Source organism: Ciconia boyciana, chromosome 6 (genome assembly GCF_034638445.1).
Source record: "Ciconia boyciana chromosome 6, ASM3463844v1, whole genome shotgun sequence".
In the NCBI taxonomy this organism is placed as follows: domain Eukaryota; kingdom Metazoa; phylum Chordata; class Aves; order Ciconiiformes; family Ciconiidae; genus Ciconia; species Ciconia boyciana.
Window position 1 is genome coordinate 60,203,763 of NC_132939.1, and position 23,631 is coordinate 60,227,393.

Genomic DNA, 23,631 nt, shown 5'->3' on the forward strand with positions numbered 1-23,631 from the left:
TCCCTTCTGCAAGGTTCAGAGGCTTCGGGGCGAGGAAGGAAGCCCGTGTCTCCCAGTGCCTAGCCAGGGACTCAAACATCATACTGAAGGTGCTTGCTGATATTAGCGTGTTCTGGGAGCGCCGCGAGCCCCACTCGGGGAAGGCCACTTCACCTTGGCCACGACGCAGGACCCCCATACGGCAGGCTGTGCTGCCAGGCACACGCCTCATCCCTGCCAGCCCGCCGCGGCAGTGCCCTGCCCAGGGAGCGCGGCTTTTGGAGGCACCTGCTCCATCCCTGACACTGGGTTTCCAAGGCTGCGATGGCGGACAGACGCATCCTGTGTGCAGACCCCTGGGCAGCGCGGAGCCGTGGCTGGGTGCCCCATCCTCGGCTCCATCGGGACGCGACGCCGGGGCTCAGCTCCTCCGCAGGGACCACCGCGGCCAGCCATCGCCCCTCCGCGGGGACTTCTTCCCCGTCGCAGGGGATTTCTCGCTTCCCTTTGGCTTCAGCCCATCTTCGGATGGGAGGCGCAGCCGGAGTTTCCCAGCCACCGGGCTCCCTGCGCGGCCGGGTCTCCGCCTCCGCGCCCTCCCCTTATAGCCGGCCTGCCCCGGGGCTCCGCAGCCAGCGCCGCCGCCCGCCGCCCGCCGCCCGCCCGGGAGCCGCCGCAGAGTAAGTCCTTCGCGCCGCCTGTCCCTCTGCCCAGCCCGGGCCTCCCCTTCCCCCTCGGGCCGGTGTCCCTCCCGCTGCTCCCGCGCCTCTGCCTGCCTGCCGGCTCGCTTGCTGCAAGGCTAGCGGCGCGAAGGCTCTCTGTCGTGTCTGAGAGAGGGGAAGAGTAAGTGGAAGGTGCTAAAGGACGGATTCCCGGACAGAGCGACAGATTTCAGCCCCACCTCGTAATTACCAGAACAGAGAATAAAGCGAACTGCTGCAAGAAGGACAGCAGGTCCGGGCGCGTCCCAGGGCTGGGGACCGCATATTCTTTATGTGTATGGCAATTGCATTGCGACAGCGGGGTCCGATTTCTGTTGCTCGTCCCCCAGATTTCAGGGCATGAACACAGGCTGCGAGCAGTGACTCCTGTTACACCCCCACCCCCCCCCAAAGTCCGGATGTAGGTCTTGGGCACCAAAGCATCCTAAACCCAGATCAGGCATCGGGATCCAGGTTCAGCGTGGCACTTCCTACCCCCTCCTCTTTGTCCCTGTTCCGAAGGAAGTGGTTTTCTCCCAAATTACAGGAAAATAATTGGATTAGGATTCACTCAGCCAACTGCACTGGAAAAACACCATTTCAGTGCCTGGATCCTGTACAGTCCCAGGCAGCCTCTGTACCCTGCACCCTGCCGGGGTCACCGTAGCGAGCTGGCACGCTTCTGCATTGCCATGCTCACCTTTTTGTGACTATCTTTTTCCCAGTCAGGGAAGTCTCCCTGCCCCTGGGACCTGCCTTTTCCCACAGCACTGAAGAGCCTGTTGAAATTCACTCCTATCCTTGGGCAGCCACCCCACATCCACCGCGTCAGCTCCTCAGGTGCAAATTGAGGGCTTCAATCTCAGGGTTAGGATCCTCGGTGTGTTTAAAGTAGTATTTCTTCTTGAGGCTGCTGCAAAGTAAGGAAGAGACTTTCTGTGACTGGAGCATATGGCTGATCTAGAAGCCATGGCCCCTCACCATCACACCCAAGTTCAGAGCAGAAAACCTGAAGAAACAGTCATTCTCCAAAGCATTCAACCGCCTGCCCCTGCCAAGGGACGTTGAGGCTTGCCAGTTCCAATGGAGCTGATCAAACGGGAGCAGAGAGCTTTGGAAAACTCAGGTTTGGGTTTGCTTCAGTCACCCTCTCTGTAAAAAGAGGCCTGGAAAGCCAAAGAGTCTGAAAGTGCCAGCAGAGGCGAGCGCTCCAGGAGCTCTAGGTCTGGCTCCCAGGGAATTTGTGTATCTTCTTGGTCACTGTTAGCTCTAGCAGTGAACTGTGCAAACTCCAAGCCGGAATGCAGGATTTGGCTTTGGGAATAGTAATAGGAAAACAAAATCCTAGGCAGCAGCAGCTGGTTTCTCTTTCAGCGGCAGCAGTTTAAAATGATACTGCCCAGATTTGAAGTGAGAAGAAAAAGGAGCATATTACACTGCATTTTCTCTGCTTTTTTCCAATAACGATATATATGTGTAATTTTCTCTTCTCTTTCACTGTTTGAAAAATTCTCACTAACAACAGGAAGCGCTGGTTTACAGGACTGTTTTCAGTTGTGCTTCAGGAATTTAGGCAAGACAAATTCTCATTTTAAAATGACCGAGGCACTGTGTAGCTCTATCTACGCTGTTCCCCAGGCAGGTGATAACATGGTTTAATGCTGGTTTAAAGCATCTCACACCAGGTGAGATGTCCTGGGATCCTCTGCCTGGTCTGCCACTGCCATTCCCCCAGGTCCCTTGGGTCCCCCATCACCCCCAGCCCCATGGGGGTGCCTGGCACTGCTAAGGCACATGGATCAAGTCCCATGGGGAGGCTCTGCTCCTGCCTTGAATTCTTTACTGGAGACATAGGTTTTGTTTCCCCTCAGCTTTCGACCCATTAGGAGCAGAACTTGGCCACCATCAGGATGGTGCTGGACCACAGGGGGTGGTGGGTGTCCTGTAGGGGTCCGCGGACCCAAGCATGGATTTGAGCGGCACAGTAAAATTTCAAGGTGGGGGTATTGGTGGCCCAGCTCATCTGTGGACTGTGATTTCCCAGGCAGAGCCACATGCGAGCCCCTAGCTTCACAGTGTCTCCATTCAGTACCCAATCCAGCTAACAAAGATTGGTAGGAAAAAACCCACCTCCTAGGAGGGCTTCCCAGCTTGCAAAGATTGGGGCTGGTGTCTCCATAGACGCTTTGCTTTGATTTATTAGCAGCTTATTTAGGTGTCACCGCATAGGCCGAGGTACACTAAACTCAGACTGGCTGCACTGCTTTACTGCTTCAAAAGATGGTTTGACCCGGTGCAATTTTCTCAATTTTCTCGTGTGGGCAGGGGTGACCCCACTTCCATGGGGAGGGGGTGGGGGAGAAAAGGCTGATGCAAATGCAGAGAACAAACTTTGCTAAACAACTTTGGATTTCTGAGAGGCTGTGAGAGAGTGGGGGATTTCCACTAAAACAAGACATAAATCTTTGTGACCTAGGATGTCAGGAGGCTCAAGTGGACTAAAAATCCAAACAAATGCTTGTTAATACTGGCAGCAGCTCAGGAAAAAGAAGCCAAGAAAAAGATCAGCAAGAATTTCAGAATAGGGGAAATCAGTAAATCTGTTCCCCCGAGTGCTCTCTGGCACACCATGAGCCGCCCCTCACAAATGAGCTCATTCCTAAGCGTGCAGCATGAAGGCTATTTCCTTTGAGAAGGAAAATGAGAAAATGGAAAGCCACCATGCCCAGAGTTCAAGTTGTGTCCTTCTGTGTTGTGGCTCTGCTCCAGGTGTTTCCCTAGCCCTTGCTGCCTGTCCCAGAAAGGCTCCAGCCCAGGGGTACGCACCATGATCGGCACCATGCAGAGAGGTGCTGGATCCCTCTCCGGCCACGCCGGCAGTCAACAGCACTGCTGTCCTAATGGCACAGGCCCTCCGTATAGGGAGCAGAGGATGCTGTGTGAGCTGTGCTGCTCTTCTGGTTGGAAACCATAAGCTGAATATACTACGTCAAAAATAATTGGAGCTAAAGACTCCCCCACCACAAACTATAGTGCCACATAATAATAATGAGGATGATGATGATGGTAACAGTAAATTAACAGTAAATTAGTAGTAATAATGAGTTGGGATCTGTGTCAAGTCTTGACCTTAAATCATTAAATGTCCCAAGACTTGAATCTGAGCTCTATGCCTGGGAAACAATTCAGCATTTCCCAAAGTGTTAACTGCTGAAATAATTTGGAGCCTGCTGGAGTTTTAACAAGCTTTGATTTGTGAGCAGAACACAGGCGTGCAGCAGCAGCCTGTGGCCATCCGAGCCAGAGCCGCGCTCCTGGTGTGTCCTGTCTGCCGCAGCAGGCAGGAGCGGATGCTGGGGGCACAAGGAGCAGCACCGGCACAGGCATCTCCTGCCCATGGTTTCCAGCCATTACCCGTGCCGCCTCCTTTTAGCTGCATGTTTCTTGCAGAAAGTGAAGTGGTGGGTTTTTTCCTATAAGAAAGTTTCTTATAGGAAGTTTCATATAGGTGTTTCTTACAGTAAGTGCTTGGCCATCTAATGATAAAGAGAAGAGATGGAGGGGGAGTTTTTGGTACCGCTTGCCGTAAGTGACTGACGCTGCATTTCAAGGCAGAACTGGGAGCTGAGGTTTACTGGTGTTTCCCGCTGCAGATACAAACATATGCAAACCAGCCGCGGCAAACTGATAAATGCTGAGCAAGCATTCAAGCTGGCCAAATGTGAGTGAGCATGGTAGCTATTGCACTGACAGCCTTACTCAGGTGCTTAACTCCTTCGGTGTTTATTAGTTCAAGATGAAGAAGCACACCCTGACATGCCAATATTGCCAACAGATCTCACGCTGCTGATGTGCCGCCCCTGGGTGAAAACGCTGGAGCTGATTTCATCTTTCTTCTAATTTGGCTGTGGGACTTTTTCAGGCAGGTCAGGGCATAGGGACGCGCTGCAGGCGACGGCTCGGTGCACTCCGCAGGGGACCACAGGGGCTCACCTGGGCTGCAGCCCCTGGCAGCATGTGCCCAGCTACCTGCTCCCCTCCTGGGCATCGCCAGGCCCCATGCCTGGCCCTTTCAGAGTGTTACCAGGACAAAGTTCTGCTAGCCGTTAAAAACTAAGCTTTTAACCAGCTTAACATTCCCTTATGGACTCTTTTATGTGTCGTGTCATTTCAATGGTTTTCAAAGATGAATGACATTCATCTTCGTATTGAAGAAGAAGCAAAACCATTTTGAAATCCACCTTTCTGATCATCATTCGTCAAAACAAAAGACTCTGAAAGTCACCTTTGGCTATAGGAAAGGGAGAGGTACTTTCTTTGTTTAGAAACCAAAAGAAAAAAGAACAATAAATGCTTTGTTTGGAATAATAGGAGAGAGAGAAAGGACTCAGCTGACTCTGTGCTTGAACAAACAGGAAGGAAGGGATTTGGCAGAACGAATCTAAACACAGCATCGTATTGGGAAATGCAGGCTAAGAAAATAGCCCTACAAAAATTAGGAAAGTCCAAAACACTTATAGATAATCCCTGTTACCATGATATTTTTTTGAAATGGAAATGTAAGAAAAAGGAGCTTTTTTCCCCCATTTTTAGGATTCTAATGGGGCATCCTGACTCGAGTAGCCAGAGTGAACCGCAGGGGCTTTTCCTCCCTCCCTCCCCAGTAAGCGTGCTAAGGGAAGAGGCAGGTGCGTAGCTCCAGCCATGACTCACTGCCGCTGGGCAGCTCTGGTGCTCGGGCCCCCTTTGCTCGTCCACGCAGCCGGTCCTGAGCCCTGGGGCACGGGGGCTCCAACCCGACGCCTCTCGGCAGCCCCCGCCGTCCCGCTCAGCCGTAGGGGCACCTTAGGTTTAGCTTCGCACTTTGCCCCGGGTCACAGACCACCAGTTTAGCTGAGAGCCAGTCAGATCATGCACACCCACACCCCTTTCTCTCCTTCCCGAATGACTTTTCATCTTCATTGTGTTTTAAAAGCAATAGCATTACTAAATGCTATTATAATCCTGAACATGACCTGGCAGCCAAAGCACAGGGAAGGAAAGCTTTCAGCTATGCCAGACTAACTGCTCTCTATACCACCCGGCTGCTACCACTAACTTGATGCTTCAAAGCTCTCCAAGCTGCCAGGAGCCAGCAGGAGGAATCACAATTACAGCAAAAAGCCACAGTCTTCCAACCAGTTTGCCCAGAAATAAGTGTCACAGTTTGTACCAGCATGATACATATCAACAGTATAAACTTAACAAGGGTATCTGAAGATCACCGCATTGTGGTCTTATAACTGAAGCCAAATTCTTCCTTTCTTTAAAGCCTAATTCCTCTGCCCTTACGCAGAACAAGTAAGCCAAAACTTGCCTGAGAGTTCTTCATACAGAAGTGCACTGGTCTCCCAGAAAGTCACTCAAAAAAATGTTGTTAGAACAAGGATTGGAAAATATGAGTCACTTTATTTATTTACAATAAATATATAATTATAATCATTATATAAATGAATATAATTATGCAAATAAATCTATAGCAATATATTAAATGATACATGTACATACATAATTCTAAATATAAATTCTAAAAAGATGTTGTTACAATAACAAATTTCTATCGCTAATTATTTGTAGTGCAGGAGTGTTGGTGGTAGAGCAGGGCTCTGGCCGGATAATGTCTGTTTAAACAAGGCTAAACCACCCCGATCCTCGTGCCTTGTTCCTATTTCCCCCTCAGCCAGGCGAGGACTGCCCTGGACATGCAGCAGCCGTGGTCACTAGCACCAGTTTCATTTAGCAGCTCTGGGAAAAGTCCAGTCTGGTTAGTCCCTGCTATCAGAAACTTGCCCCCTCCACCGCCCCATTTCACTAGCGTTTCTTTCTGCACAGGCACGGCCCGCACTACAGCCCCACATTTCAGCGTAATCAGATGGCACAATAATTGCTCCCAGGTGTTGGATTGCACCCAACAAGTTACACTGAAGTTGCCCCAAGCTGCACTGAAGTTGCCTTGTCTTGGGATGCTGTAGTCACCCTGGGACCCTTTTGAAAATGAGATTACATAGAATGTGAGTGGGTTTGAAGGGTCTGAATGCATCCCTGATCTTGTGTCTGCCACTGTAGGGATGCGAGCAGCACGTAGAGCGTTGAAGCCGTGCTTCTGACTGGGATTTTTGGGCCTAAAGTGATAAGGCTCGTGATGCTCGTATCAGGAGATACCGCTGTGCTTCCCACACTCCCATCCTTTCGACCATGTTTTTCACATCCCCGATGTTTCTGAACTCTCAGCCATCTTCTCTGGGAGCTCTCCTCAATAAAGCTAAGAATTTTATTACTGACTTAAATGGGGACACAGGTAGACCAGCCGGACTTCTGCTCAGCAAAGACTGACGCATACCTGGCTTGGTAGGCTCGTCTCATTTTCATGCTGTACTTGCAAACTCAATGTGTAAGTAGCTACATGGGTGCTTTGACAAACAGATCTGCAGCCAGGTGAGCAGAGATCAGCAAAAACAGGCACTGAGGAAGGTGGGAACTGATCCCGATGCCACATAAAAGTATGGGAGTTTTGTGGTTGCTTTGAATAGGCACAGGACACTTGTCCCACCCACCCACATCATTCATGTGCAGCGTCCATGCTCACATCCGTACTCCCACAGCATCCCGTGGGAGAGCCCTGCTCCCCTGTATCCAGACAAGCTCGAGGTCTCAAATCAGGCCATCTGAATCACCCTTAAAATCACTCATCGATTTTCTCTAAGTTATTTATTAGACCAGAGAGCTGCTTCCATCCTCTCAGTTACCAGAGGTGACGTTGTTCAGGAGCTCTCCTTCAGAGCTGTGCTCATACCAGATGTGTGTAGCACTCCCCACATTGCCCACACAGGGACAACTCGTTCTGGAATTATTTTTTTTCAATGGGAATACACCTTGCCACATTGTGCCATGGTAGTTTTTATGCAAACTGATATAATCTGACCAGTTCTTTCTGAAATTTACAGGCTAGGAGGAAAATGATGAAAATGTTACCTTTTTTCCAAAGTGGTCCTATTGGAATACGCAATGGATCAGAGGGTTGCATTGGTGCAAATAGGCAGCTTGAAAACCCTTCGACATCAGTAGCTGAGCAAGTCCCTGCCTGTCCTGAACCTTCTGGAGATGAGATCTGGTCCAGGGACCAGGAGAAGATGAGTGAAAGGCCAGAGGCAGCCCGTAGACCCTCATGTGCATCTTCCATCACGAGCAACGGGAGCTGCACCTCTGCTGGGGACAGCCCTGAAAAGGGGAAGAAAGGAATAAAGGAAATCCTTACAAGTGCATTTAAGAAGATGAAAAAGATCAAGCCACCCAGTGGTAAGTGCTCCTCCATCCTCCTTGCACCACCTCATCGACCATAGTTCTCTCTAGAGAGGCTGCACGAGATAGATAGAGAATTGTCCCCCTGAGAAACAAGGGCATTGACAGATTAAAGTGACTTGGCCAAGGAGCCTGGGGAACATGGGTAGAGGGGGATATGACCTCAAGTCCTGGTCCTTTGGTACCAAGCGCACACTCCTTGAGGAACTGCCAGTTTGCAGGTTTTTTGCCCAAAACGAAACTTATTTCTACCTCTCACGGGGGCACAGAGATCTGTGGGTGGGTGAGAAACCAAGGCATTCCTCTCTGCTCTGTTCCTCCATGAAACCACCACCCTGTGAAATCTCCTCTTCGCCCAGGGACAGCAGTGAGCAGCACGCGTAGGTCTTTCCCAGGGCCGATATATGAACATACAGCTCCTCCAGTCGCGGGCACCGTCCCTGCAGGGTGCTTAGAGAGGTAGAAAAATACTGGCTCAGAGAAACGCAGAACTGGAGAGGACAGTGTCCCTTGGCACTTCCAAGGCTCACCTGCCACCTCAGGTGACATACCTCGTTACCTGGTTCATAAACTTAGCAAGCTGTATCTTAAAATAAGTTCATTTTTTAGTCCTACCTCCTTTACTGGGGGGCTTTTCCAAAGTCTCGCTGTTTTAGTACAAATTATCTCATTTCCAGGCAAGCCTTTACCTGGTTCAATGCCTTCTCTTTCTCCATGTGTCAAATGTTTTCCCTAACTGGTGGTTTTCCTTCTCGGCCTTGAATTTGCTCAACTAAATGAACTGAGTCTACTGAAAACGGGCCCTTCGTGCCCTTGTTCTTACTGCTGCGTTGCCCCATTCCCAATGTCTTTTTTTGAAATAAAGCAACCAGAATTGCAGAAAATATTCCAGATGAGATACCACCAATGCCTGGTACAATATGTTACCATTTTCCTCTCTCAGCTGGACATTCCTCACTGGATACATCCTGGGGTCATATCTGACATTTTCAACATCATCTCACAGTAATGATTTACTAATTCTCCAGGTATCTCTCTTCCTCCTCCATCTCAAGCTGATTCACATCCAGCTTGCAGCAGAAAATCCTATTTGTTGCTAAGTAACTTTTGTTCTATTGAATTTGTATCTTATACTTTGCACTATTAAATTTCAGCCCATTTACTATTCAAGTTATCCCGTTGTTCCTGTATAATACACCAAGCCCTCAGTTTCGATAATATCTTTGAACTTTGTGTAATCAGCAGATGTCAATAGGGCACTCCCAGCTTTTGTGCCGCAGTCGCTAAGGAGAACATGAAGTAAGATGAGTTTCATGAATCATGTAAGCTTTCTCCACCCAGAGTTTTCCATACAAACATTACACACCTAACCAAACTTATTTTGGGGTATAACTTCTCCAGTTAACTAATAATTTCCCAGATTGCACTGTATCAAGTAACTGGCTGTAGTTCAGAAAGGACAGTTCAATTGTATTTATCTTGCCTGCTAAACGTGTTCTCCAAAAATATTTCACAGGTCAGATTGTGCCAACCTATTTCTGGAAAACCCATGTGGTATTTCCTCTAGCGCATCTTATTTAGCTACATCTTTCAGTCTACATTTTTTTCTAAAGCCATGCTTCTTACTTGTGGCCATATTAATGGGAAGGGGGTTAATAAATAAATAAATAAACAAACCCCCACAAATCTAAATTTTGCAAAAAAATGATGGCTAGCACATGAATATCTGTCCATATGAAACACTCTGGTGCTAGGTATTCAAATTTCCATTGCCCCAGTTAGAGACAGGCTAGATCTTTAAATCTGATCTTTAAATAAGCAGAAAGATTTTCTATATGGTGAAGGAGCCTAAGATCTAGCATTGTAGAAATACAAACATTTTTTTAAAAAGTATTCCAGAGCCATAATTTTATATAAAATAGGAATTTAAATCTTTGCTATTGGGTAAAGAAAGGCTGTTCTTTTTTCACCAGTCAAACAAATAATGGATCTCCTTGAAGAGCAAAAATTTTGTGACGCTGCTCAGCTTCTGATTGTCCTGGAGAAGAGCCTGTCTAGCAAAAGTGAGGAGGGACTGAATACCAGCCAGCAAGACATCGAGTCTGTCTACGAAGTTCTGAAGCACAAAGTCTTCACCATCTTGAAAGACTCCATACAGCTAGCAAAAACAAACCCAGAGCTGCTGCAGCAGGCAGTAGAGGCACTGAAAGAGCAGGAGAAAGAAGATCAGAACTACACATTGGAGAATCCACCTGACCAAACCATGCAATTTAGACCTAGAAAATGGAAAGAGCTTTGGATGGCTACAGTAAAGGAGTCGGTAGAGACTCGAATGAAAGACACAAGCCATACTCCTAGAACTGAGAACCTCTCTGCAGTTGGCCAGAACCTCCTGCACATGGGGAAGACAATGAAAGAAGATTTGACAGTAGTTGTAAAGTACATTAAACCGCTTTATCCTCCTGAGTTTGATGTGTTTAGCACATATGCAGAACTCTACCACAATTATTTTGCCTCCCAGGCGAAGAAGAATGCTGAGTCTCATCTGGAAGACAAGGATATTTACCTCCTCCTCTCATGGGTGCACAACATTTATCCAAAGTAAGTGAGGCTTTTACACATGTTTATCCCTGGTGATCAACACAGGTTCACTGGCTGCAAACCAGACGTTTGCTTGATTTGTGAATTGGTATCACTGCGATGCAGTCTGGTACCTGGCTGGGTCTTGGTGTCACTGGCGTCATGCTGATGTACACCAGCGGGCCAGGACAGTCGGGAGGGACACCTCAAGGCTGCTAGGCTGTAAATCAAGGGCTCACCCCACCATTCAGGCTTCTGGGCAACAGCCATGCACACAGATGTGTAGGGCTTCACTTGTGGGGTAAATTGGGCAGGTTCATTGCCCTGATCTCTATTCCAGTTGTAGAACTGAGCTCATTCTTGGAAAATTTGGAAATTTCATCCCTCTGGACCAGAGGGCAGCCAATAAATAGAACAACCTGAGGTGCAGTTATCCTGGGCACAGAGGATGTTGCTTAAGCATCACTCACAGTCTGTACTCTCCTCTGGGTTAGGAGACCAAAGGGTGAGCCCCTGTGAGAGGACATCATCAGCCAAGGGTCGCCTTTCGTCCTCACAAGCCCTATATGTTATAGAACTGAAAATAATACTTGTTGTGGCTTATAGTTGTGGATGAAGAATCGAGGGATCTCATTTCTTAGGTGAAAACCAGTAAATACACCAGCAGTGTTTCTTCCGCTGTTCTAAAGCCATTCAACCTTCACCTCCATTTTCTCCTTCTCGTGTTTCACTGACAGAGTATAATGAGTCAGTGTTGATCCTGGAAGTTTTCCAGAGCCAGTGCTGTGCTGTAGGTCAGGATATTCAGGCCTGACCCAGCATGTGTTTGGAAATCAGTAGCTGCAAGGAGCAGGGCTCAGCCAGAGCAGCGCAGCCCGGCGCTGGGGACGGTGTTGGCTGGGGTAGTGGCTGCTTTGTGGGGTGTTCCCAGAGGCCAGGTCCAGGTGTCTGCTCAGGGACCACCTCTCTTCACGGCCAGCAGTGAAGGGAGCGGCGAGGAGGAGGAAGGTTGCACAACAGCCTGGCCCCAGCTTCCAGCATCATATCAGAAACAGCCCGTGTGTGGGAAGTGCGGCGGTGTACCCCTGTGGAGCTGGGTCACGTGCAAACATGGGAATCAGGCAATGCTCAGGGTTATTCTCTGCAGCTCCAGAGGGAGAGGCTGCTTCCAAATCAGCCCTCCCACGAGTGCTGGCCTGAGTCCCCCACGGCTGGCAGGTCCCTTCCCTCCAAGCTGCTCAGGAGCACCCGGCTCAGCCAGCGTGTGGTGAGGACATGACAGCGGGGTATGGAACTGCCTGCTCTGTTCCCAACTAACCATGAAACACCAGCTTTTCATCTATCACCTCTCTATATTGATGGAGAGAAGCTGTGTCCTGGGACTAGTCCCTCCTGCTGCTCTGGGTCCCCCAGACCCAGCGCGGTGGCTGGTGATTAGGAGCTTGGCAGAACATGACTCCATTCCCCGGGGTTGCTCAGGGTCCCACCCTCACAGGTCCTACCCCTGGCACAGATTCAGCTCCTCCAGCTCCTGCCTGGACTAAGGACAATGTACATTTCCATCTGTTTTTTCACTGATATCCTCAAAAAGTGTTAGTGATTTGCATCAACAGCTGTCTTGAATTACACTGCCCCTTGGAAAATGTGATTGTTTGGCTTTTTCATTCCAGAGATATGAGAAAAGATCATGTTTTAGCAGAGGAGCTGGAAAAAGTTAAGCTTGGAAGCCTTTTGCCATCAAGTCTGAGCAAAGAGCTTGAAAAGAAATACCTTGACAGTGAAGAGGTGAGAATCTGTTCAGTCCTTCCTCTTCCCTTTACTGCTCCCATATGACTCCTCGGCGGAGCTCTGAGTTGTCCTGCATGCACGCTTCTCAGCTGTGAGACACACACCCTTCCAGAGAGAAGCAAAAGCAAGAATGCTTTTGTTTCTTTTTGGGGGACAGGTTGGCTTTCTACTAGATGGGACTTGCAGAGCAAACTTCTGCTTAGCTTAGCCTTCTGCCCTGGGAGCTGTCACAAAAGAACTGCTCTGTTCTTGCAGACCTTGTGGTAGGAAGGTGGAAAAAATCCAACAACAAATCTTTATGGGTAACTTTCCAGTTTGGTGCTAAACGCCCAGAGGCATTTATGCTCCCTCTCGCAGATGTTGGATTCAGAATTACTTCTGGTCTCTGCAGCGGTGCTAGACCTTGGGTGAGCGCAAAGCATGCATGTCTGGTCTTGAAAAATCTCTCTTTTTGATGGAGAATCACCTGGTCCGCAGAAAATAACAGTTGCTCTGGTTTTTGGATGACTCTTGCCTTAATGGAAACAAGAAGCAACTTCTACAGTACTCCCATAGCTTAGTGCTTCTGGCGCTTTGGGCTGGAATTCCTGGAAAATGAGAAGACAAGTTCCAGGTTTAGCTGTAGCCTGTGATGGTTTGCAGATGGGAGAGGTGGGTGTGAGGGCTGCAAAGCGCATGAACAAGGCGCTTGGTGATCAGAGAAACATGCCAGCCACTGTACAGACATTTCCAAAGCCTTGCTGCACCGTGTGCACGCAAGAGGCGTCGGAGCAGAGGAAACCTGAGAGCGCTTTGTTTCACTCTCCAGCGCTCGTAAGACGTCAGAAGTGCTCATGAAAAACATTTGCAAAACCAGACCCAGAGGGTAGCACTGAGTGTTACACATAGGCAATGCGTGGCTGGGGGAATTTGGGCTCTGGCACGCATAGCTGCCCACGACCTTCCTACGCACCGCTCCCCTCCCCTGCCCTCGAGATCACCACTGACGTGGTGGGGTGGTGGGCAGGGATGTAGATCTTGATGTTCATTCCTACCCTGAAATATCCAACTTGCTATGGCATAGGTGGATATTGTGAGGGGGTTGTCCTTGCTGCCATGAAGCTGTGGATAAGGCGTCTCCTAACAAAGAGCCTTTATTTCTCAGCCAGGGCCGAGGAAAAAGTCTGCTCAGCCAGACAAATGGTGGGTGGGCGAGTAAAACCTGCATAAGGCAGGAACTGCTACATCCACTTCGCGGTAAATGCTGTTGTTCTTCCTTCCCTAAAGGCTACTATCAAAAATTCACTGAGCAAATGTTTAGATAAAGAAATCCAAAGATGGAAAGAAGACAAAGAACCAGAGAAACTAAATGGACATTTTCAGAGTGAACTACTAGCAATATTTGTTATCCAGGTAATACAGATATATATTAAAAATAAGCAATTGCATCCTGCCTGTATTTAGGGTGTGAGACTAACTATAGTCAATTCAGGAAAGCGAAAGGGCAAGTCGCTTGTGTAGGGCGGTAGTAGAGGTGGGTGGTACAGGGGAGCCCTAGGATGGTCTGGCATGGTCCTGGTCTAACATGTGATGGAGACAAACTCCTCTATAAGCAAAACGAGCAGGGAAGTTGCCTTCATTTCTCCCTGTGCGGTCTCTTCTGCACCCCTAGCCGAAGCCAAGCCATTAGGCGCTGGATAACGTAGCAGCAGAGAGACAAGAGGCAGGTTTAGCCGAGCGAGGAAGCAACGCGGTGCCGTTGCCCTGCTTCCTCCCGGGGAGACTGTCACGGGCAGAGCTGCTCCGAGTGCTCACGCCCTTTCCCCATGCTCAACGCTCCCCCTCCTCTGGCTGCAGAGGGTTAGTAGAGTTTATTTTTAAAAAGTAAATCTTTCCTGTATTGAGGTTGTTGTGCTTAAATTGTTTTTTTTAATGCAATCATATGACATTCAGCAAAAAAAGCAAAAAACCCAAGTGTCACTTTCCCCATTTTCTCAGCTATTTTATAGACTTTCTTTAATGCTTCTTTCTTCTTGACCTCTCTCCCCATTTGAAAATGAAGTTCAAAATTGGCTTGAACCCCCCAAATAAGTATAGCTGCTCTGCACAGTCCCTGGCTCAGTTGCAGGGAGGGGTGCAGGAAAGCTGGGCGCAGTTACCGCAGTTAAGGATCTGTAGCCTTTTTAACCAGGGAACCTGGCCTTTTTGGAGCAGACAGCATTTAAAATTGATCTTGTTTGTTTGTTTGTTAGAGTGTCTACAGTGGCCAGAAGCGAGCCAAGGATATCAGCACGGCAGTGGGCGAGGAGCTGTCGCATCGCCTGTCGAAGGAGCTGCCTGCCTTCCTGAAAAGGTGCGGTAAGGCAGCATCGGGCAGCGGGGCTGGCAGAGGTGCCCAGGGCACAGAATCACAGAGTCACAGAATCGTATAGGTTGGAAAAGACCTTTAAGATCATCAAGTCCAACCATAAACCTAACACTACCACCACTATACCACCACCACGCACTCATCTGCCTCTCCTCTTTCCATCTCCCCTCCAGCTACAAGGATGCTTTTGAAGACTTTAAGGAGAAAAGCAAGAAGCACAGATACTACAAGCCTATACTGATTGCAAGTATTAACAACTGTTGGAATTTTAGGTAAGGGTCCAAAAGAAAAGGCTTTGCTCCTTCCTCTGCAGGCAAAGGATAATAGTGTGATAGAGGGGAGGTACTCCAAAGTGGGCAGAGGAAGGTTTGGAGACCTCTGAATTTCTCTCTCTGTATCTCTTTTGAGGACAGATTATTCTGACCTTGCTGATATTTCCTTGCAGAGACTACGCAGAGAAAAACATGGCAGAAAAGGACGACAATAAAGCCAGTATCCTCAGCACTCTCAGCGACGTTGAAAACAGCGGCTTTGACGTGCTGCTTCAACAGCTGTTTGCCCAGCTGAAGGTACCATATCCGCGCCCCACACCCTCCGGCCCCAGGCTCAGCCAGTGCCGGTGCCAGGCACGTTCCCCTGCCATGCTACCGGTTGCCCAAATCTCTGATTCAAATGCAGCAAAGTTCAGAAGGGCTGTGGGGCAGTCACCTCTCAGCGTCAGTCAGAGAACTCTGAATCACCTCTCCTTGAGCTGGTCCTCAAGGCTGCAGGCAAACAGGCGCAGCTACATAGGCATGACTGAGCAGGCGAACATAAAACGTGCTGGTCGCATCTAAGATAACTGCCGCAGGAGGGAGAGTCTCAACCTGCAAGAGTTTACACTCCAAACTGTAGGAAGCAATCACAAATGACATGAACTGCAATTACGCAGCTTTTGGCTTCTTCATAAAGGTGGCCTGAAAGGCACTTTTGGTTTCTTTCTTTTCTTTTTTTTTTTTTTTTTTTAATATGTAACACAAGCTTTTTAAGTTAAGCAAGTGTGGTGGAGGGGAAGGCGTAGGAGTCGGGAATGTTCAGCCACAATCTCTCCTTCTTTCTCTGTAGGGTCTTTTGGAAGGCATCTGACAGAGCAGGAGTGCTTTTTTTAGTTTCATATTTATCTACCGTGGCCAAGAAAAATTGTGATTGAAAACGTCTCATAATGATTCACTTTTTTCCCTGATGGTTCCGTAATTCTCTAGTCAGACAAGATGGTGTGGACAAAACATTAAAAATGTGGAAATAAAAAAAGCATCTCCAATACAAGCCTTTCAAGGCCTCAGTCTTCTTCATCATGAGGAACCAAGAAGGGGGCACAAACCCTCTTCTCGTGCCCCTGTAAGTCATTGTCACACGTCCCTGCACAGGACTGCACGCCACACTGTCGCTGTGTGGGATCCTGTACATAGAGAAATGCTAAATATACGTGTGCATAGAATTTGTTTTGAGGGAACTAAGCAGATTTTCCTTTTCTCAGCCAATTTATAAGAAGTTTACAGAAAATAAGTGGGACTCCAGCAATGAAATTATGAACGAGATCATTAAAACCACCAGCAAACATATTTCAGACTTCCGGACCCTAAAGGACCCTTTCTACCACGTAAGTCCAAGAGAAATATCGAAGAGATTCTGGGACACTGAGACTGTGTGAGGCTCTGATCCTCTGCAACTGGAGTTGCCTTGACCCACGTTAAGCTGGCAACCTGGCCTGGCATCAGAGAGCCCTCTCAGGCAGGATTTCCATTAGCATGCAGTTTACCTAGATTAGCCATATAAATTTTACTCTTCAGCAGAAGCAAGCTCCCGTAGCTCTGCTGCAGTGTTTGCAGAGAAAACCACCCTTGCTGTACAGAAAGTGCTCTAGGGATCACCCAAAATATGTCTTTATTTATGTATGGGTTTGGTTTAGCAACCTTGAAACATGGATGCAATCGCATGGTTCTGTCTCATGGCTCCTTTGATTGCCCTAAAGACCAGAGGACATGGATGCAACTGGGATAAATCCCAGATAACTGAGCCACAACCACATCTTCAGTGGTGCTGGAGTATATATGAAACATCACCATATTAAAAAAATCTTTGATTTCCTGCCTTTGTCTTTTTAGTAGCTGAAACAAAATTATGATGTTTTGTGTATTAGAGGAACAGGAGGAGCAGCATGAATTCCTGTTTCTCTGGAGTACTGTTACTTCTTCTCTAACATGTTAGAACTTTTCTCTGCCTTCAACTCTTCCCAGAAGGAAACAACATTTGGAAATTCCCACACTTCATTAGTTTGAGTACAAAGAAATTCTCGGCATCTAGGATGTCGCGTAACCAGTCGTGGGGAGGTTGGCAACCAGCACTGTTCCTCACGTGTGATCAGCAGCAGGCATTTGTTGGGGCATGTGTTACAAGACCCAAGACGTTTTTGTCCTCCAACCACACGCCTAGTTTGTTTTGTCCCCAAGCAAAAGACAGATGGATGATCCCCCCCTCTCCTTCCCAACAGGCTGTTGTCGAGAAGATCCACGCCCATTTGGTTAAAGCGTACATCGTGAGGCTGCTGAAGAGGAAAGTCAGCCTGAAAACTCCAGCGCAACAGCAAAACCTGGCCCAAAACATCTCCAAGAACGCTGCCGACCTGGAAGCCTTCTGCACCAGCAATGTACGTGAGTGCTTGTCACGTCCACAACAGCACGGGGCACAGGCACACTGAAAAACAGGAAAATAAATTTTCAGGGGCCTCTCGTTAACCTTTCCAACTCTACTTAATTTCCTGGAAGGCAGGACCTTAGGCAGAAAGAGGTCTCCAAGTGCCTGCAGACAGGAAGGCTCCCCTACCACCAGCCTGCCCTCCGCTGGATGGAGAGCAATGATTTCATCCTCCTTTGTCCTGTAGGCAGTGGTTTTCTTTTGAAGGTTTATATTAATAGGGTCAGAAGATTTAGCTAATGTTCTCCCGTTTCAGTCCAACTTGTGTGGAGTATGGGTTTTGACTCTTCCCCCTGGACTTTGATTTCTCTCACTCTGCTGCTTTTAGGTCAGGCAGTGGCTGGAACGGGCAGCGTGGGGGTCTCTGGTACACAAGGGTTTCCTCCACGAGAGGCATGACTGAAACTCCCCTCTCTGTCCTCTGAGTTCACCTCCGTCCTTCCATGCCTCTAAATTTGCCTGCAAAAAGCTAAAAGCTAAGCCAAACCCCGTCCTCTGCCACCCCATACGTGTTTGACTGGAGAAGGAACAAGCTTGAGCATCACTCAGCGTGGGCAGGAGGTCAGGTAGCTGGAAGCTTGGGGTATCCAACAGCCAGAAAACAGGTCCAGTTGGGGCTTTTACCTGAGTGGGCAGGGAGAGATTTTGGCAATGCTTGGAGATGCTAAAGGCAGGGTTGCGTGCGGAGCTGGGAGAGAGCAGCAAGTGGCAGTGCGTTACCTTGCCCGTCAGACCTTGTACACATGCCAGGCAGCACAGAAACCCAAGGAAAGGAAAACATGATGGGAAGGAAGAGCAGAGAGAGTCTGTTGAGGTGGATGCAGAAACCTCAGTCTTATGGCAAACCCTACACCGCTTGCATAAGAGGATTAAAAACAACCACAGAAATAATCCAATTTCTCCAAGGCTGGTCCAGGCAAAGTCTGGGCTAGAAACATCACTGAAAACAATGAAGCACCTAAAATCTCCACCATGTCCTTCCCCCTCACCAGGAAGCAGCCCCAGGAGCTGGCTCGGCGGCACCCCTGGTGAAGCAGCTCCTGGGCTGGGTGGAGGTTTGCACCTCCACGATACCCTGCTGACCGCTTTCTCTTCTGGCAGGGGTCTCAAGCCACGTGGCTGAATTCGGCGCTCCCCAAACTGGCTGAAATAATCCGACTTCAGGATTTAGGTGCTATTAAAATTGAAGTTGCAACACTCGCCACGACATACCCAGATATCCGGTAAGAGATGCTGAAGCAGATTTGCAAATACTCGTATGGAATTTTAAATGAGCCAGGAAACAGTCAAATATGAGTATAGGTGAGGTTCATATAGCCTGAGTCTATAAAAATGGGTGGGGGCTGCCTGCCAGGCGGTGGCAATCCCAGTGCCACCGGACAACAAAATAAACTATTAAAAAAGGCCTATTTATATATTTCAAATTCTGGTCTGATTTTCTCCTTTGCCTTGGAGATTCCCTACCCTACCCCAAACCTGCCAGGGCAGTGCTAGATCCCGCGTAGGATCACCAGATGCTGAGCTGGCATCTGCCGGGGACCTCAGCGCCCGCCGCGGAGTGGGGCAAGGGACCCAGCATGCAGAGGTCTGCGGGAGGAGATAACACGTGCCCATTTCTCTTCCACAGCAAAAAGCACCTGGAAGCATTCCTGTACATCAAAGCCAATTTGTCACGTGGTGAACTCAAAAGTATCCTGGGCTACTTGGCAGACAGCACGGCATCCACGTTGCCCGGGGCCCCGCTCTTCTCCAACATAAACGTGTCCTAGGCCAAGGCACCCCTTGGCACTGCCTTGTGCCAGACTGCGGGCTAAGCTGGGGATGGAGACCATCCCCTGGAGCGATGTACAGCGCACACTGCCACCTTTTCCTACAGAAAGTACTTTGTCCTAATCCAGTGCTCAGCATCTCTATGGAAATCACTGTCCTCCATGCATGGCCGGGAAAAGGGGGCACCCGCGGGAGGAGCAGTGCTTGCAAGGACCAGGGCTGCTCCTTGCAGCAGTCACAGGCTCCCTCCTTGGAGCCACCACGTTCTCCGGCTGGACACTGCCATGGTGCTCTGACCTCCATCTACCTCACAGGGTGCTGTGAAGGCCACGTCGCTGACTCCCCAGCTCGCCCAGACCAAGCAGGCACCTCCTATGTAGCTTTTTGTCTTCTAAGGAAACGGAGGGAAACAAAAACTGAAGCCAAAATTTAGACATGTTGGAAAAGTCCCATGTGAGCATGCTGGCACCCCATCTGCCTTCCTCTGAGCCGAGCAGGGGTGGCTGCTTTAGGCTGATGGCAGAGGCACCAAGTTTTGGGTCAAGAGGGACTGTCGCTCAGCCATGCCGGGACTCCTGCTGTCCCGCTGCACTGCGGCACCCCCAGATCTGGGGCTTGGAGTGGCCCCGGCTCCCCAGCTCTGCATGCTCTGCCCCACGCAGCAGCGTTGCCCAGGGGCATCGGGGTTTCCGAACCGGCCCCGGAGAGCCCCGGCTGGCCCCGCAGCAGGGGTCCGGCCGCGACAGCGTGTGCTTCCTTCACCTCCGTGAGATGGGAGCACCCGACACCCCCGGCAGCCACGGGCCCCTCTGCAGTGACCCCATCCAGTGTATCCGTACTGGAGTGGCACTCTGCTAACAGAGGGTTAGGAGCAACCGCCTGTTGCAGTGGATCGTGTGGGCTAAGCACCGGCATCTAGTAAAGCACTTTGGATATTACTTAAGCCCTCCTTATCGAGGAGAGGACTTTTCCAGACCCCATTAACATCATAGGCTTTGAATGGGTGGTAGAACTGGTCTCAAGTGCCATTATAATGTATCAAGCATCCCGTATGCATCACTGTTTCCTTGCTTGCTCCTTCCCCTCTTGCTGTGAGGTAGGTATGATGGGAAAACACAAATGGGTCTGTTGTGAAACGGTTTTGTTTTTACAGCCCAGTTTTTTGGGAAACGAATCACTTGCCAAAACAGCAATGTGTTTAGTTGAAGACCTTTGCCTTCTGTTTTTCTCTGTTTCAACTTTTGTATCAGTCTATAGAAAGTCAGTCTGGAAGAAAAATGCATAATGACTATGCAAACCATGTAATGTATTTATATGCATGTGCAGTATACCATTGGTGTATTTTTGCATCCAATTTTATTTTTTCTCAGTTAGAGATATTCATTTGCAATGTTTATATTTAAACAGTATTCAAATATGCTAGAAAAGTGACTCATTTATTCTGTCTCTGGCTGTTGTTTACTGCATTCCCACATGTAGTCCTATGTACTCCTTCAAAGGGCCAGTTCTTCCACTATGCCCAGCCTGCTCCAGTGAATGTCACCCACCAGTTCCAGGTAGGGAGGGTCTTGCTGGACTACAGACAAGCTGGAAAAGCAGAGGCACGCTGTGTTTGTGCTGTTTATGGGTCCCATAGCCTGGCTTTCCTTGCTCTCTGGAGCAAGGACTGTCATGTGCACCGGGTTATGGTATCTGGTATAACAAGGTCCAAAATATCAGCCTGTAAGCACTACCGCAGTCTCAATGAGTAATAAAAAGATACATATTTGACATACATCTCATCCTTACTGCTCTGGCATCCCCCTTCCTCCATCTCTGTTGTCTCCTCCTGTGAATACGAGTCTTTAGCAGATACAGCCCACCAGAATTTGGCTGCAGCTGGCCCTGCTGGCCCCCATTCACCCTCCTAGCAGCTGCTATTAAACCTGCCGCTTTGCTGCTCTCCGCAGTGAGACGGGTGCAGAAGGAGTCCTCTGCCAACAGGTTATGTGACAAAATTGTACACTGGGTGAAAAACAGTGCTTTGGTTTCAGCCTGCTGTCTGGCCATGGGTAGTGCAAGCCTCCCTCTCCTTCCATAAGCACACTCACTCTCCCACAAAACCTCATATATACGCATAATTTTAAAACTTATTACACATTATTTAAACACTTATCCCAGCTACAATTTAAAGCCAAACGCTGAAATGACTTCTGACAGTCCTGAGCACTCATGACAACTCTCACCTATTGTGCAACATTTCCTTTCCCACTTAGTGAAAGGTCATGTTATTGCTATAAATGTTTCCATTTTGATTTAGAGATCTGTTAAGGGCCTACAGAAATGCATCATACAAGTGACTGCGCCAGTCTTTAAAAAAAAAAGATTCCAGCTAAGTAAGTGCTTGAAGGAAAATAGTGAATCTATTTATATATCATAATTAGGATGGGTAGGAGAAAATGGTTTTCATACACATTTTATAAGCCATATGGAACTGCATTGTGCAATTCTCTTCATCCTGCTATAAAAGCCCAGCTTTCAGCTCTAATGAGCCCAGAAAATGAATTTATTTATATTCCTGTATGACTCGACATTTACAATGGCATTTATTTATATGTGGCATATTACACATAGCCAGGTACTTTCAGGAGGTTGCATGAATGTCTTCTAATAACAGTGTTAGATTCATATGGATAAATAGCACTCCTATAAACTAACTGAATAAAATTTTCTGAAGTCGGTGTGGCTGGATTTTCTTTATCATGCAACCTCTGCTGATGTTGCCCCTCCTTGGAGACAGAGCAGGTAGCCAAGATGAAAAAAAATAAAATCAGCTTTATAAAACAGTTAAGAAAGCAGGTTCCTGGTCACAGTTGCTGTGGCATTGCCAGCTCACCAAGTCAGTTGTCATCAGTGCCACCAGGACATCAGCCTGCAACAGCCACCACGTTGGACACAGGCTGAGCTCACACATGCACACATGCACACTCCTTGCTCCCTACCCATTCATCCCACCAGGCACTTCCATCATTTGGCATGACTGGCACTTTGCAGGGCAAAAGACACAGGGACACAAAGCACAGCATACCAAAGGGTGCACTGAGGCATTACTCCCTCCTCTGCTCCCGCAGGAGCCATCTGCTGCACGCCAAGTCCTCGATGACACCTGGGGAACCTCTGCCCTTGCTGCAGGGGAAGCCAAAAACAGCCAGAGAGCTCCTGGGCTCCTCCCAAGAGTGGGCATGATTAAAAAAAAGCAGAAACCTTCTGCTAGAGCCTGCTGAGAAACTTTGGGGTCTCCAGACCTGGAAATGAAGAATTAAGAAACCAGAATGCCTGCAGTGCCTCCCCTTTGAGGCTCGATCTTCTCACCAGGATCCCCTGAGAGATGACAGCATTGGACTAAAGGCCATAGGACTTATTGATGTGCAGATTTTAGGAGAGACACACTAGACCAAAGTGCTTTGGTAATTGGGCCTTTCCGAATTCAGCTCGCATCTCTGGGTGGACAGTCTTGGTTTCATTGACATGCACAGTGACACGCACAGATGACACAGTTCCTTGCCTACTAATCGATGTAAAGCACAAAGAGTACGTGCAATTACATATTCACAAAGGTTGTGGCAGCAATTTGCTGACCTCCATTTGCAAATCTCGTATTTAGCTTAGCTGCTATGAACTTTAATAGGAGAAAACCTGGAAACCCCAATCCGGTGGGAAGAGACTGTGAAGCCTGGCAATGTGTGAAGCACCCCGAAGGAAAGGTGCACCTGCAGTGAGTGGGCATGGCAGAGCCTCCTTCCCAGGGGAATTAGGGCTCACAGGCTGCGGGTCCCGCATCTCCCAGCACAGCTTCACGGGCTGCCCCATCATCTGCCTCTGCTTTGCACAGCTTGGGTCAAAAGCCAGTGCTGGGGACCAAACGGGCAGGAGTCAGCATCCCTGAGCGTTGGGGAGGAAGGATATTTCAGGAACAGGCTAGAGGCCAGTAAGCTGGGGTGTGACACTAGCAAAATGGTGCTTGGCCACGCTGTAAATTGAAACCCATAAGAGTAATTGCTGCCTCCCTGCATGATTTAAAAGAGGATGTGGCCACACCACCCACACTGATATCCTTGAAATACAAAATAGCTCTTCTGTAGCTACAGTAATAGAGATGGCAGCTAATGTCAGGGGATTTCAAGAATTACTCATCAGTGCAGCAACTACAGATTTCCCTCTTAGCAAAGGTGCAACTCCACACTGCTGGGGAGGGAGGCGAACCTCACCTCCTGGGGGGAAACCAGAGGAAATGCAATGGAGCAGACGCACACATCAGGCTGTTCAGGTGCACATAACTGGAGGAAGATTATTTGTGATTTTTAAAGCAATATGAAGTTTTTAAGGCTACTGTGAAATGAATGTTCACACCTGCTG

The 23,631-nt window shown here is 48.7% G+C and overlaps 1 protein-coding gene and 1 long non-coding RNA gene across 2 annotated transcripts in view; one reads left to right on the top strand and one right to left on the bottom strand.

The window, feature by feature from the left end:
- Positions 1–580: 580 nt before the first annotated feature.
- On the top strand, positions 581–21,905 carry TNFAIP2 (TNF alpha induced protein 2). The gene is made up of 12 exons (XM_072865179.1): positions 581–659; positions 7,664–8,015; positions 9,992–10,619; positions 12,269–12,383; positions 13,653–13,778; positions 14,618–14,718; positions 14,907–15,005; positions 15,179–15,302; positions 16,250–16,372; positions 17,264–17,419; positions 18,568–18,689; positions 19,094–21,905. Exons 2-12 carry the CDS (start codon positions 7,676–7,678, stop codon positions 19,233–19,235), a joined length of 2,076 nt encoding a protein of 691 aa, XP_072721280.1. The 5' UTR covers positions 581–659; positions 7,664–7,675; the 3' UTR covers positions 19,236–21,905.
- LOC140653275 (uncharacterized) overlaps positions 8,111–23,631 on the bottom strand; it is a 29,825-nt gene continuing 14,304 nt past the window's right edge. Inside the window, exons 2-3 of the long non-coding RNA XR_012043069.1 lie at positions 12,369–12,973; positions 8,111–8,468 (exon numbers count right to left, since the gene is read on the bottom strand). This is a non-coding gene — a long non-coding RNA (uncharacterized lncRNA). The remainder of the gene's footprint in view (positions 8,469–12,368; positions 12,974–23,631) is intronic.

Excerpts from the sequence above, each read along its gene's own strand:
- TNFAIP2 (XM_072865179.1), top strand. The coding sequence starts at position 7,676 with ATGATGAAAATGTTACCTTTTTTCCAAAGTGGTCCTATTGGAATACGC. Across the intron at positions 12,384-13,652 it reads AATACCTTGACAGTGAAGAG|GCTACTATCAAAAATTCACT; the intron begins GTGAGAATCTGT and ends CCTTCCCTAAAG. Across the intron at positions 14,719-14,906 it reads CTGCCTGCCTTCCTGAAAAG|CTACAAGGATGCTTTTGAAG; the intron begins GTGCGGTAAGGC and ends TCTCCCCTCCAG.